Source organism: Microcaecilia unicolor, chromosome 4 (genome assembly GCF_901765095.1).
Source record: "Microcaecilia unicolor chromosome 4, aMicUni1.1, whole genome shotgun sequence".
NCBI classification, from domain to species: Eukaryota; Metazoa; Chordata; class Amphibia; order Gymnophiona; family Siphonopidae; genus Microcaecilia; species Microcaecilia unicolor.
In genome coordinates this window covers 110,034,086-110,049,277 of record NC_044034.1, presented here as the reverse complement: position 1 = coordinate 110,049,277, position 15,192 = coordinate 110,034,086, and the positions used below count along the sequence as shown (strand labels likewise).

Sequence of the window (15,192 nt, the reverse complement as noted above, 5' to 3'; positions counted from 1 at the left end):
TAGAACCATGGCTGCGTCAGTGGCTCACTTAAAGTCAACCTCCATTGAAGAGTTTTGCAAGGCTGCAACGTGGTCATCAGTCCACACATTCACATCTCACTACTGCCTTCAGCAGGATACCCGACACGACAGTCTGTCTGGGCAGTCAGTGCTGCAGAATCTGTTTGGGGTTTAGAATCCAACTCCACCCTCCTAGACCCATTTTTGTTCTGTTCCAGGCTGCACTCTCAGCTAGCTGTATATAGTTTCAGGTTAACCTATGTTATGTCCTTGCCTTTGCGAGGCCCAATTGACCAATTTTCTTTGTTTTGAGTGAGCCTGGTTGCTAGGGAATACTCCACATGTGAGAACAAGCAGCCTGCTTGTCCTCAGATAAAATCGAAGGTACTTACCGGTAGCAAGTATTCTCAGAGAACAACAGGCTGATTGTTGCTCCCCTTTGGATTTGTTATTTCATATGCTTTTTGATTTAACTTAGGAGATGCACTTGCGCGGTGTGAGGGAAGTCAGTCCGCGCATGCGCGGTGCATGCAGAATGCACGCCATAAAACTCTGGCAAAAGATTTATTTTTTGCTTTTGCAAAATGCCGATTCCCGGGCCGATGCGGATGTCGACCCACATGTGAGAACAATCAGCCTGCTGTCTTCGGAGAATACCTGCTATAGGTAAGTATCTTCGATTTATTGCTATTCAATTTTAATTTATGAAACATCCAATTTTCCAATAAAATAATAGCCATCTGGATTACTATAATTTTTGATGATACAACTGAATGTATAGGAATTGGAGCTGTGATATCATCTGTATAGATGTAACTACAACTTACTATTACCTGATAGATACATATATGATTGTGTGACTTAACACAATATCTATATTTGATTTTTTTTTTTAATCTCAAAGTTATATACCGGTTGTTAGAAGAAACTAGTTATTGCAAGAATTGGTTAGTCTTTCTGCATACTTCTCTTTGACAATGAAACTTTTATAAGCAGTATTGAAAGAACTTAGATTTTAATATAAAAATGGTAAAGATTATTAGAACATAAGCAAAAATGCAAATAGAATTATGCCAAATGCTGTCTGGCTCAAACGGGGTAAAGTATGCTTATGTTTTGAAGTTATACAGATCTAAATCCCATCCAAAACAGGAGAATGCTGTTAGAGGTAAACTTTGCACATTAATGTTAAATTTGTTTTGTTATATTTTAAAGTAAATCTTTATGGGCTTTTCAATTTGAAGATTAGACCACATGAAATGTCTGAACATTGTTTCTGGATAATAGCAAATGAGAACAAATATGAAGACATTGACTTGCTTTATCAACTTCAGCATATCTTTTCCTGTCAGAAGAAAAGTAAGTGTGTTCTTTTATTATAATACTGAATGTTGGTTCTCATTGTTTTATATATACCATCATTGCCACTTTATATAAATATGATTACAAGAATAGCCTTTCCCATGCATTTAAAACATAATTCCTTTTCCATACATAAAGTATATGAAATAGGCATTGAATTACCAATCAAAAAAAGTTGGCTTATATATTCTCAAGGCTCCTAGCTAATGCCTGGTACATTTTGGTAAAGATGGTAGAATAGAGATTTGGAGTGACTGAGAGATTTCTAATTGTAGAACTGAGGTAGTAAACTTGAGTATTTATGTGATATTAAAGAGCACATTTTGGAAGAATTTTTTAAATTAAAATTTTCAATCTTTGTAGACCTAAATGGATTTAAGAAAATGAATATTCTATACCAAGAAGAAAAAAAATATCCATACATAGAATTTGTAGATATATGAAATTTCAGTATAAATTAGTTTATTCAAAGCTTTGATATGCTTCCTTTCAACCTGGCAAGGGTGAACAAGGTATTTTTCAAATAATAAACATAACTATAACAAAACATATGCAACGTACAAAAAAAGTATTAAAGTAGAAATAAGTGTTGAAAATGGACAGTTGAAAGAGAGAATATAAGAGAAAAGGAAAGACAGCTTATTGGGAGGAGTGAAACTTTGGCATTTCACAACTAACTTGGTTCTTTAAGGTATGAAGGGAGTGAATTCACTTAATGGACCATACTATGAGAAAACATTGCATCTTGTAATATCTAAACAGTGACTGAACACATTCTCAGATATTGCCAGTGGGTATTTTGAGATGAAGACTTAAATATTAAATCAGAAAGATACAATTGCATACCTGTCCTCAGTGGATAATGAATTAAGAACTAAAATTGTAAACTGTATCCAGAAGACTACTGGGAGCCAATGAAAGTGCTGGAGGACAGGAGTAATATGATCAAATTACTAGTATTTGAAAGAAGTCTACATGCAGCATTCTGAACCATTTGCAGTTTGCAAATAGAGGATTAGTTTAATTAAGAATTTAGTCATGCTTAAAATGAATGGAAAAAGTAAGATTCTCAAGTTTCTCAATCTAAAGAATGGCCTTATCAAGCGTATCTGTCATAGTGCAAAATAAGAAAATATAAAAATAGATATGATTTGAAATTCAGAAGTCAAATAGGAATCCAATTTACAACCGTGAATAGTAATAGATTCAAACAAAGTGACTGGCTGTCTAGAAGTATATCAAAGAGGCAAACGATCTGCCCTCAAATAATATAGAAAACAAGCAAAGCAAATTGAGATAATACCAAGAGAAATGGTTTAACAGTTACCCAATGTGGCCATGTTTCACCCACAGTCTGCGTCAGGGGTAAAACCAAAATAAGGGGCCCTTTTACTAAGCTGCCTGAGGGAACACAGACTCTCAGTTTGCATAGCAACGCTGCAACTACAGCTAGACATTTAGTAAATACATTGGGAACTGACGTGAGGCCAAAAGTCAACATACGGTACTGATGTGGTGTGTTCCTAGCTGAAACCGAAGATACTTCCAGTGAGCTGGAAGTGTTGGAATGTGAGTATATGCATCCTTTAAGTCCAGAGAGCATAGCCAATCATTTTCCTGAATCATGAGGAGAAGGATGCCTAGGGAAACCATCCCGAACTTTTCTTTGATCAGGAATTTGTTCAGGGTCCTTAGGTCTAGGATGGGATGCATCCCTCCTGTTTTCTTTTGCACGAGGAAGTACCTGGAAAAGAATTCCTACCCTTCCTCCCCTGGTGGAACAGGTTTGAGCACATGGGCCAGTAGAAGGGCAGAGAGTTTCTCTGCAAGTACCGCCTCATGCTGAGAGCTGAAGTAATGAGCTCTTGGTGGGCAATTTATTTATTTATTGCATTTGTATCCCACATTTTTCCACCTATTTACAGGCTCAATGTGGCTTACAAAAACCTGTTATGGCATCGCCATTCCAGGGTAGCAGATACAATTGGTGTTACAACAAGGTCAGGGATGAGAAAAAAGATTTGAAGGTTTTCAAAGCAAATTTAGTGCATAGTCGAGATAGACTATTTGGAGAACCCACCCATCAGAGGTTATAAGGGGCCACCTTTTGTGGAAAACCTTCAGCTTCCTCTCCCTCCCTCCGACCGGCAGGTCATCCAGTATGGACACGGACAGCGGCTATGCTCTATTGGAGCCAGTCAAAAGCTCGCCCCTTGCTTAGACTGGGGAGCAGCAGGGGCCTTAGGCACACGCTATTGACGAGAATGAGCCCGCTGGGGTTGAGCCTGAGCAGGCTGTCAAGAGGAAGTGTGTAGGTTTTTTTTGTTTGTTTTTTTTTTAACTGAGGCAAGTCTGGTGATTAGAAGTGAAAGTATGAGAGAGTGGAAAAAATCAGGAGTAAGGTATCATCTGACAGAGCATAATTGTGTTTGAGGATAATGAAACCAGTCTTACAAACATTCGATATATGGAAGGAAAAAGAAAGGTAGGAGTCAAGAAGAGTAACTCCTAAATAATGGAAGGACTCTACAGGGTGGATATTCTAAAAGATACAGAGGTAAATTGGGAACAGGAAGGATCATCTGTGAACCAGCAAGCTACTGTTTTTTGTTGTTGAGAACCAATGTATGATCCACAAGTTGCTTAGCGACTTCATCAAGACAGTTATTTAAAGGGCTGATGGAAGGAGAGAAAAGATTAGTTGGGAAAAAGTAATAGAATGTCATCCGTGTAAAAATAAGTAGGGATGCCTGATGATTGTATGACAGTAGCAAGGGGACTAAGAAAGTGTTTGAAAAGAAGAGAAGATAAAATAGACCTCTAGGGAACACCACAAGTCAAAGAGCTAGAAAAGGTTGTTGAAGAGCTAGTAACAACCTTGTAGGAGCAGTTTGAAAGGAAAGACTTAAACCAGGACAAAATAGTGCCCTTAATACCAAGTGAAGACGAGAGAATAAAAAGGAGTGATCAAGTAGATCAAATGCAGCTGAGAGATCAATTGATAACTCCTTAGACAATGTTGTGCTTATCCAGATGGATGTGGTTTTCACTTAGGAGGCCTACTAAAACGGTCTCAGTGGGTCCTGAAACCAGAATGTCTTGGATGTAATGCAAGAGATTTTTCTGCAAATGAGGAGGCTTGTAGGAAGATTACTTAGAAGTGCTTGCAGCTTTATCACAGCAGGCTGAACATTTAAGGAGGATTGGGTCACTGTCACCTTTACAGAGCCCAAAGGGAGTGGAGCTTCCTAGTCAGGATATAGCCTTCAGATGGATGGGCCAGTACTCACATGGGGGCAACAGGAAGCTTGCTTGTTTCAGAGTGGGTATAACTTACTAATACATGACATTTTTATATTAGGTTGCCCTGATAATGTTTTGACAGTCACTGGATGTGATCTTTCAAAAAAGGTTCCTCAAAATGTTTAACATTATGTATTACTGTAATTAAGACAGCAGTTCTAATAGTGTGGAAGTGAATATGCCTGAAAATTGTCAAAACTGGCAAGGATGCATCACGGCTTGTAGATTACCCACCTTGCCACAGTACTAAATGGAGCAGAAGAGAAATGGCAGCTAGCATTACTAGCCCAAGTAATCATATGTTCTGCCCCCGCAGCAGTGTTGCCACTCTTCACCGGAGGATGTTTCTTGTTATAACAGAAGTATTATATGTGGGGAGAAGTTGTTACTGGGAATCCTGCTTTGTCTCCATGCTATCTCTGCCTGAAAAGTCACATGGCAACAAGTAGGAGAAGGTAGGATACTGGGCAAAGATGGGGGCAAGTTATGAAATACAAGGAGCCTAAAAGTAGAAAATAGAATTTGAAGGTGAAAAAGGGAAACCAGTACAGAAGATGGATGGCTGAGAAATTGGGGGTGGGGGTGGAAGGTAGATTAGAGCAGTATGGAGAAAGGTGAAATGGTGTGAAATGCTCGTAGTCTAAGCAATAAAGTACATGACCTTCAAACCCTGATGTTGGAGGCAGACTTAGACGTTGTTGCAATCACGGAGACGTGTCTCAATGGTTCCCATGAATGGGATGCAAACATACCAGGCTATAATTTATTTAGGAAGGATAGAGAGGGTCGAAAAGGTGGAGGAGTAGCTCTGTAAGTAAAGAATGATATCATGGCGACTGAAATGACAGGGACCTGGGGAAAAGAAGACGCGATATGGATCACCTTAAAAAGAGAGGATAGAACCTCTGTCCACATGGGTGTTGTCTACAGACCCCCGACACAATTAGAGGAACTAGATAAAGATCTGATAGCAGATATTCAAAAATTAGGAAAGAAAAAAGAGGTTCTATTGATGGGAGATTTCAATCTGCCAGATGTAGATTGGAAGGTTCCATCTGCCAAATCGGAAAGAAGTAGAGAGATCGTGGATGCTTTCCAAAGTGCTCTGCTCAGACAAATTGTGACAGAACCCACGAGGGAGGGAGCGACGCTGGATCTGGTGCTCACAAATGGGGATAGTGTGTCAAATGTCCGAGTGGGTGCACACCTGGGAAGCAGTGACCATCAAACGGTTTGGTTTGATATGATGGCTGAAGTGGAGGGCGGCCACTCTAAACTCAAAGTCCTGGATTTCAAGCGTGCTGACTTTAGTAAAATGGGGGAATACCTGAGGAAGGAGCTGATGGGCTGGGAGGACGTACAAGAAGTGGAAGGACAGTGGTCCATGCTGAAAGAAGTAATAAATAGGGCCACAGACCTTTATGTAAGGAGAGTAAATAAAAGCAAGAGAAAAAGGAAACCGATATGGTTCTCCAAGAAAGTGGCTGAGAAAATAAAGGCTAAAGAGTTAGCGTTCCAGAAATATAGAAAATCTCAAGAAGAGGAACACGGGGAGGAATACCGGGTGAAACTGAAAGAAGCCAAGAGAGAGATACGTCTGGCGAAGGCGCAAGCAGAAGAACAAATGGCTAGAAATGTAAGGAGGGGAGACAAAAATTTCTTCAGGTATATTAGTGAAAGGAGAATGACTAAAAAGGGAATTGTGAGACTAAAAGATACAGCGAAACACTATGTAGATAATGATGAAGAAAAAGCTAATTTGCTAAATAGATACTTTTGTTCTGTTTTCACTGAAGAAAATCCTGGAGAAGGACCGAGAGGGACTGGCAAAAGTACACCTGAGAATGGAGTGGATAGAGCACCGTTCACGGAAGAGTGTGTTTATCAACAACTTGGAAAGCTAAAGGTGGACAAAGCCATGGGACCGGACGGGATCCACCCCAAAATATTGAGGGAGCTCAGAGAGGTTCTGGCGAGTCCTCTTAAAGATTTGTTTAATAAATCCTTGGAGACGGGAGAGGTTCCGAGGGATTGGAGAACGGCGGATGTGGTCCCTCTTCACAAAAGTGGTGATAGGGAAGAAGCTGGAAACTACAGGCTGGTAAGCCTCACTTCAGTTATTGGAAAAGTAATGGAAGCGATGCTGAAGGAAAGGATAGTGAATTTCCTGGAAGCCAATAAGTTGCAAGATCCGAGACAACATGGTTTTTACCAGAGGGAAATTGTGCCAAACGAATCTCATTGAATTCTTTGATTGGGTAACTGGAGAATTAAATCATCGACATGCTATAGACGTAATCTACTTAGATTTTAGCAAAGCTTTTGACACGGTTCCCCACAGGAGGCTCTTAAATAAACTCGATGGGCTGAAGATAGGTCCCGAAGTGGTGAACTGGATTAGGAACTGGTTGACGGACAGACGACAGAGGGTGGTGGTAAATGGAGTTCGCTCGGAGGAGGGAAAGGTGAGTAGTGGAGTGCCTCAGGGATCGGTGCTGGGGCCGATTCTGTTCAGTATATTTGTGAATGACATTGCCGTAGGGTTAGAAGGTAAAGTTTGCCTATTTGCGGATGATACTAAGATTTGCAACAGAGTGGACACCCGGGAGGGAGTGGAAAGCATGAAAAGGATCTGAGGAAGCTAGAAGAATGGTCTAAGGTTTGGCAATTAAAATTCAATGCGAAGAAATGCAAAGTGATGCACTTAGGGAGTAGAAACCCAAGAGAGACTTGTGTTAGGTGGTGAGAGTCTGATAGGTACTGAGGGGGAGAGGGCTCTTGGGGTGATAGTATCCGAGGATCTGAAGGCGACGAAACAGTGTGACAAGGCGGTGGCTGTAGCGAGAAGGTTGCTAGGCTGTATAGAGAGAGGTGTGATCAGCAGAAGAAAGGAAGTGTTGATGCCCCTGTAGCAGTCGTTGGTGAGGCCCCACCTGGAGTATTGTGTTCAGTTTTGGAGGCCGTACCTTGCGAAGGATGTTAAAGAAATGGAAGCGGTGCAAAGAAAAGCTACGGGAATGGTACAGGATTTGCGTTCCAAGACGTATGAAGCGAGACTTGCTGACCTGAACATGTATACCCTGGAGGAAAGGAGGAACAGGGGTGATATGATACAGACGTTCAAATATTTGAAAGGTATTAATCCGCAAACAAATCTTTTCCGGGGATGGGAAGATGGTAGAACGAGAGGACATGAAATGAGGTTGAAGGGGGGCAGCCTCAGGAAAGATGTTAGGAAGTATTTTTTCACAGAAATGACCTCCCGCGGGAGGTGGTGAAGATGAAAACGGTAACGGAATTCAAACATGTGTGAGATATGCATAAAGGAATCCTGTGCAGAAGGAATGGATCCTCAGAAGTTTAGCCGAAATTGGGTGGCAGAGCAGGTGGGGGGAAGAGGGGTTGGTGGTTGGGAGGCGAGGATAGTGGAGGGCAGACTTATACGGTCCGTGCCAGAGCCGGTGATGGGAGGCGGGACTGGTGGTTGGGAGGCGGGAAGTACTGCTGCACAGACTTGTATGGTCTGTGCCCTGAATAAGGCAGGTACAAATCAAGGTAAGGTTTACACTTATGTTTGTCTTGTTGGGCAGACTGGATGGACCGTGCAGGACTTTTTCTGCCGTCATCTACTATGTTACTATGTAAAGAGAAGTGGCCTATTCACTTGAGAAAAGCTACTTGGAATGAGATGAATAAACGAGGGGGGAAGTGGACTTTGATATTTTGAATAGGTCTTGAAGGCTATGCTGTGAAATGGAGGGAAAATGAAAGTAGTGGGAAATGATTGGTAACTTTGATGGTGGTAAGGGGTGAAAAGATGGTGTAGGAAAGGGGAGAGGAGCAGATTCTCAGCGTCTGATATGACTTGAAAATTAGACAATTAACCAGGAAGAGGGTGAGAGAAGCCTGTCTTTGAGGTTTGGAGCAGGCACCAAGGTGCCTGTTGTCTTAAACTTTGAAAAATGAGAATGTGAATGCTCTTAATGGGAAGAGAAATCACATTTTTTGGCATATCAAAAATAAGTGAAATACAGAAGGGTATGCAGTACTTCAAAACCAGAGCAATTTAGAACAAATTTTATACAGGTACTATGGTTCTTTCCTTAGAGTCTTGAAGTAAGATTTGAAGAAACTAGTTGCATGATAAAATTGCAACACTAAATAAAGATCTGACTTAAACTGGTTAGTTTTAAGGCAGATGGAATGACTATAATGTTAAATGGAAAGTTGTGGTGCCTGAAGAATATGGAACATAAGGAGTATAGTCTTAAAATGTTAAAAAAAATACATCTTAAAGCTAGTGTAGATTTTTATGGATGGGGCAAGCAGCCTTCTAGACTTGCTCCAGATGAAATTTGTGACTTCAGAAGCAGTATAAAATAGCTTAAATTAAAAACTTTAATGAGTGTATTAGTAGAAAGCAGTTCAGGACATGGTGATCATTAGTAATATTGATGAGAGACAAACTGGATGTGAAATGACAACACTGGATCAAGGGTAACACTACACATATAGAGGTGATGAATTTTTTTGGTAGGCAGACTGACGACAACATGTAATGATAAATGTTACTTGAAGGGGGACATCAGTCTTATATTTTTAGTTTTAAGGAATTAAAATGAAGCTGTGATGACTTTATACAAGATAAGTTGATAATGTGGGAAATTAAGAGTAACTGAAAGAACGAAGAGTGCAATAGGTATTAAAATATCTGAAATGAAAGGTTAAAATGAGTTGTTTAAGGTGAAGAGGGTAGCAGAACACGTACTATTGCTACAATAAACTAATATTTAATCTGTTAGAATATGGAATTATATTTTCATACATGCAGCAAGCTAGTTTGATCTACAAAATAGCCATTTCTAAGATATGTATTATTTCAGTGGGGCACTTCAGAAATTAACTTTTTTTGTAACATACATAGTGAACCTCATTTCAAAGATTACATGGATTTTAAAGTTTCAAGATACAGATGGAAATTTTCTAGTGATGTTTTTTTATGGGTCTTTATCGTAAAGCTAGTAGAATGGTTGACACAATTAGTGATATATTAAACAGGAACTTAAAAGTGAAATGTCCTTTTTATCACCATTTGCTTAAGATTGCGAATGACAGCAGTGGTTAATATTAATATTTTGTTGACAGACTGACACCTATTTCTGTTGCATTTTTACTCTGTTTTCCAGCATCCTCTAAAATTAACTGACAGATGTTTCCAATCTGGTTTAAAATGGCTAGGTTATTAACATGATTTTGATAATACCAATTGCTAAACGCAGAACATACAATCTTTGTGTTTTAAAGAAGATATGTCTTTGATCTTATTTCTCCTGTTTTCTTAGAAACCTATCAAACTGCAAAATATAACAGATTCACTTTCAGTGAGATTAACGCTTGTCATACAAGTCTATGTCAAGGATGCAATATAATTCATTTGTTGATATTGTTGTACGGCCTTTCTGAAATATGCTGTGTCAAGTCAGTGTAGCATAGCTGGGTTTAAAAGGAGTTTATTGGTTTGTGGAGTAAAGGTCCATAAACTATTAGGTTGATTTGGTAAAGCCACTTCTTATCCTTGGAAGTAAGTAACAAGAAATGCAGCTGCTATTTTGGCGTTTCCTAGTATCCAGGGCTGGTCACTGTCAGGATTCTGGACTTGTTGGATCTGAACCAGCACGACACTTTTTTTTTTTTTTCTGATGTATTTGAAACGTTAATAAATGGGTTTTTAAGTATAATAAACTATTGTTTATTTTAAGCTTGGCCTTTTGACTCCAAATTAATTTATACAGCTCTAGTTTGAGTCCTTTGTATTAGACCCTTTTACATATCATTTCCTCCTACTGGCCATTCTATATAAGCTGAGGTGCTTTCAGGCTTTGAATCCAGTGTTTGCCTGGTGATTTTACATAAAAGGACAATTATTTTGCTTTGCAGGAGAACGTTTTTTTCTTTCTAGAATTTTTACTTGTTCTTGTATGTGTTAACAAGATTATCATCTTACTCCTTTTATTTAATCTTTGATACATGCATTTAAAAAAATTTTAAAATCAAATTTCATCAATTACATCAAGGGAAAAGGAAATCCAGCAAATTAAATACAGCGGTAACCAGAGCATTATACATATTCAAATACCAAAAGAAATAAAAATACATCCTTGGCCACAAGAAAAAGGATGGGAGCCAATGAAAGCCTAGGAAGCAGGCAGGAGAAAAAAAAAGAACGTTAACCCCCCCCCCCCCCCCCCCCCCACACACACACACACATCAACTAGGAGATCCCCACTACATCAAATACAGGGATCAAAGTCTTCTTTCAATATAATTATTATCCCCATAATAGGCCCCAATCTCTCTGTCTCCAGAAAAGAAAACTGTCTAAGAAGACATATTCTGTATTTTGAAATTTAAGCATACACTTGTAAGGAAATTGGAAGGGTGATTTTTTTTTTCTCCTTCAGTGGAAAAGATTCTTTACACATGGTGATGAATGTTTTTCCTCTGCTCCTGCATACCTTTGCAGAACTCAGGAAATATCCAAATGCTTTGACCAAGAAGCACCTGTCTTCTACATTCCTACACCAGATTAGCAAAGGTTTCAAAACCACACTGCCAGGCATAAGTAAGCCGCCTCTGACCGTACCCAATCGTTGCAAGCAATAACCACTGAGGTCAGTTGGTCAATGGGAGTGCTGAGATTCTTGCCAGGATTTGGCTACAGTAACTTGATCTTCATGTCCATTTTCAAGAAAACATCAAGCTTAGTCCTGGAAGGGTTACTTCCAACTCCTGGTACCGTGAGCCCATTAGCTCCAGATTACACAGCACTGGCAGGTACCAAATGCTCTGCTGTGGAAGCTTGATAGGGAATACCCACTAAGGCCTTGAGGGGGAACCCATCAAAGCTTTTCCTTGCATTTCAGCATAAGAACAAAGTAATTAATGAGGAAAATTGATAAGAAAACCAAAGTACCAACAAAACGAAGCGTCAGCCAGACACTCCTCTTGTGCCATCATCTTAGCTTTCCTGATTTCTATCTGTAAATGTAGAGAGGTGTGGTAGCCATGTTAGTCCACTTTTAAAGGTAATCAGTAGAAATGGACATAACTTAATACATTCCTTGATTAGCTTTTGAAGGTTGCCCTTCTTTGTCAGATCGGAAATAAGCAAATGTTGGTAGATGACAGTATATATAAGTGAAACATCAAAGCATTTCAGTGACAGTCTAACAGGATGGGGGTGGGTAGGTGAGAGACAGGGAGATATGCATGGAGACACATACAAAAAGTTCCATTATTTACAGCCAAGCCACAAGATACCACCGTATCTGCTCTGACCCAGGGGACAGAAACAGACACCTTGAAATCCTGACTGCATCCTTCGAACAGAAAGGCTACAACCCCAACATAATCTCTAAGAATATTGCCTCCTCCCTCAAAACACCCATGGGAAATCTGCTACAGTACAAAGAAAAAAAAAAAGCCACAGACAGAATCCCCCTTATAGTGACATACAACCCAGAGCTGGAAAAATTAAGAAAAATCATAAAAGATCTGCAGCCTCTACTCCAGGAGGATGAATTACTGAAAGAGATATTCCCATCCCCACTAGTGCTGGCCTTCCGACAGCCACCCAACTTAAAACACAAGCAAATTAGAAGTAAGCTCCCAACACAGACTCAAAAAGAGAAGAATGTCACACATCCTTGCAATATATCCAGCTGCAAACTATGACAAAATATTTCACAGGACCCCACAGTCATTCACAAAGGAAAAATATTCAACATTAAGGAATCTTTCACGTGCTCATCTTCCAATGTGGTATATATCGTTCAGTGTAAAAAATGCAAAGAAGGCTGCTACATTGGAGAAGCAAGTCAGATACTAAAGAAGAGATTTAATTTACATAGAGGCATATTTTCAAAGCACTTAGCCTTCCAAAGGTCCATAGAAACCTATGGAACTTTGGAAGGCTAAGTGCTTTGAAAATATGCTTCATAGTCACCATATGAAAAATGCTAGTACCAATAAAGATGTCACGCCTGTGGGGCAGCACTTTACAAAACCAGAACACTGTACCAGTGATTTCATGGTAAGAATCATGAAAGGGAACTTTAAAACAATACAGGAACTTAAGACCTTTGAAGTCAGAATGATTAAATATTTTGACACCCACCAGACAGGATTTAACAAAGATCTGGGTTTCTAGCCCATTATAAACCATAAAATTGTATTGCTTTGACACCCTCCTATCTCCATGCATATTTCCCTGTCTCTCACTTACCCACCCCCATCCTGTTAGACTGTCACTGAAATGCTTTGATGTTTCACTTATATATACTGTCATCTACCAATATTTGCTTATTTCCAATCTGACGAAGGGCAGCCTTTGAAAGCTAATCAAGAAATGTATTAAGTTGTTTTTTTTTTATTTAAGAAAAGACGTTATAGAACTTGGTGGTATATTTTTCCTAGCTTACCCATGTAAGTGTTTGATCCGATTTGGAGGAACTAAATATATATTTTATACTCCTGACCAACTAAAAGCTTTCATAGATATGAAAAGGCTTAAATAATATTAGATATAAAAGATAGAGGAATATTATATGGCCTTGAATTTGTAATATGTTCTTCGAAAAACTATATTTTTCTTTGATGTTAATACACTCCCCACAATTAGTGGTCTAAGGAAGCCAATTTAAATTATGAGTATGTGATAGTAATTTTCTTTTTCGTTGAGAATTTCCTGGCTGTATTTCATAGAACAAGTGTTGTACTTGTGAAATTGTAAAAATTTAATAAAAAAAGAAAAGAAATGTATTAAGTTATGTCCAATAAAAAACGTATCATCTTAATTTCATGTTTTATTTTGTTTTATTTCTATTAATTATCTCTAAATGCAAATCATTTTTTTTCCTGCTTATGCTGTACAGCTGGTTATTCTCATAGTTTATTTAGGAGACATTGTGGGCATTAAATGATTTGAAGGAAATTTGGTTATGGTTGGCTGGCCATAAGTTGTTTAAATCCCAAAACCCCATATGTTTTTTTGCATAAGTACCCCTCCATCACCATAGCATGGGTGGTGGGTTGGGCCCATTGTTACATCCATCCTAAAACATTCATAGTTTGGATATTTGCTGCTGATGTTGGCAGAAACCAGAGCTCAAATAGATGGCACTAATTATGCTTAAAAAAAGAAAAAAAAATCACTTTTTTCTAGAATGTAAATCAGCATTGTAGAATGTACTCTGAATGCTCTTGATCTTGATCTGCTCAGTGCAATTTTACTTGTTCTTGGTTGAGTCAGCAAAGATGATCAGATTAAATGTTTTATATTTGAGCTGTTAATGATTTTTGTAATCTTCTTAGAGCTGATTGGGCGGGATATAAAAGTTTTAAATATAAGCTTATGTGCATGTGAAACCTCACAGATATATCGGGTTCCTCAGCGCTGCTGCTTCTGCTGGGGGAGGTGGGTTATGAAACTGTAAAGGGAGCCTGTCCCAAGCTTTCATGCGTTTTTCACAAAATATTCTTTGAGTTAAACTGCTACCCTTGTATATTTTTCAGTTGAATAGGTTTGAGGCACCCTTTGCTGATCTTGCAAAGCTGATTGACTTCCCCATGTACTTTTGAGAAGCTGTTTGAGCCATTAGGTGTATATGATCATCTAAGTTATTCAGTGCCACTGCCAGAGGTGTGTGGTGACATTTACAACAGGCAGCCCCTGCATTGTACTACCTACCATCATACCTTACACTCTAGCAAGAACACACAGGAGCTTGGTGGGCCCGACATAACAGTTTCCACTACTAGCCAATGATTGATGCATCAGGTTCATTTGACAAAATGTTGAAGTAAATTGTCCTGCATTTTCTGAGGCTTTTTTCGCTCCCTTTTCTTGAGTTTATTGAATGCAGTCTTGCAAATAATTGTAGCTAAACACGACACTAGTGAAGTGTTCTTTTTTTCGTTATTTTTTCTTTTTAATTTTGGTTTCATAACTTCACTCATAATATAGTTTGTGGCACCTCATGTATAAAGCAGGTTAGACCAAATTTTGTTAACTTGCTGGTAAGGAGCCTCAAGTATTCCAGTCTACCCATAATCCTCTTTTCTTCCCTCTCGTGCACCTTCCTTCGCTGTCTATTCCTTTTCAGGGTCTTCCGAAGGCAATTAAGGCAGGTGGATCTCAGTAGTCTAGAATGTTTCCAAAATAATGTTGGTGGTAACTGGGAGTACCTTGTTTGCTGCTGTTCAGTGTGGGAAATACAAGGTAGGAGAGGGGCCTGTTAGAAACCCTAGCAGCACAGGCAGCCCTAGCGGCAACTCATTAGTATTCAGTAATGCAAAATCCTTCTTTTAACATCAAGCACACTAAGGCTTTACACATTTTGGATTATTTGGTGCTAAAATCATTGTTGATAGTTGTGTTAAAAACTGGTGCGTTAACTTGCATTAATGAGCAATTCTAATATGCTTAGTAAACAAGCTTCTTGGTGTGTTTATTTATTAAAAATGTAT

The 15,192-nt window shown here is 39.0% G+C and overlaps 1 protein-coding gene across 5 annotated transcripts in view; it reads left to right on the top strand.

The window, feature by feature from the left end:
- DIAPH3 (diaphanous related formin 3) overlaps positions 1 to 15,192 on the top strand; it is a 494,215-nt gene that overhangs the window by 147,119 nt on the left and 331,904 nt on the right. For all 5 annotated transcript variants that reach the window (XM_030200561.1, XM_030200564.1, XM_030200562.1 and 2 more), the window contains one exon: positions 1,245 to 1,359. In XM_030200561.1, coding sequence (XP_030056421.1) covers positions 1,245 to 1,359 — 115 coding nt within the window. The remainder of the gene's footprint in view (positions 1 to 1,244; positions 1,360 to 15,192) is intronic.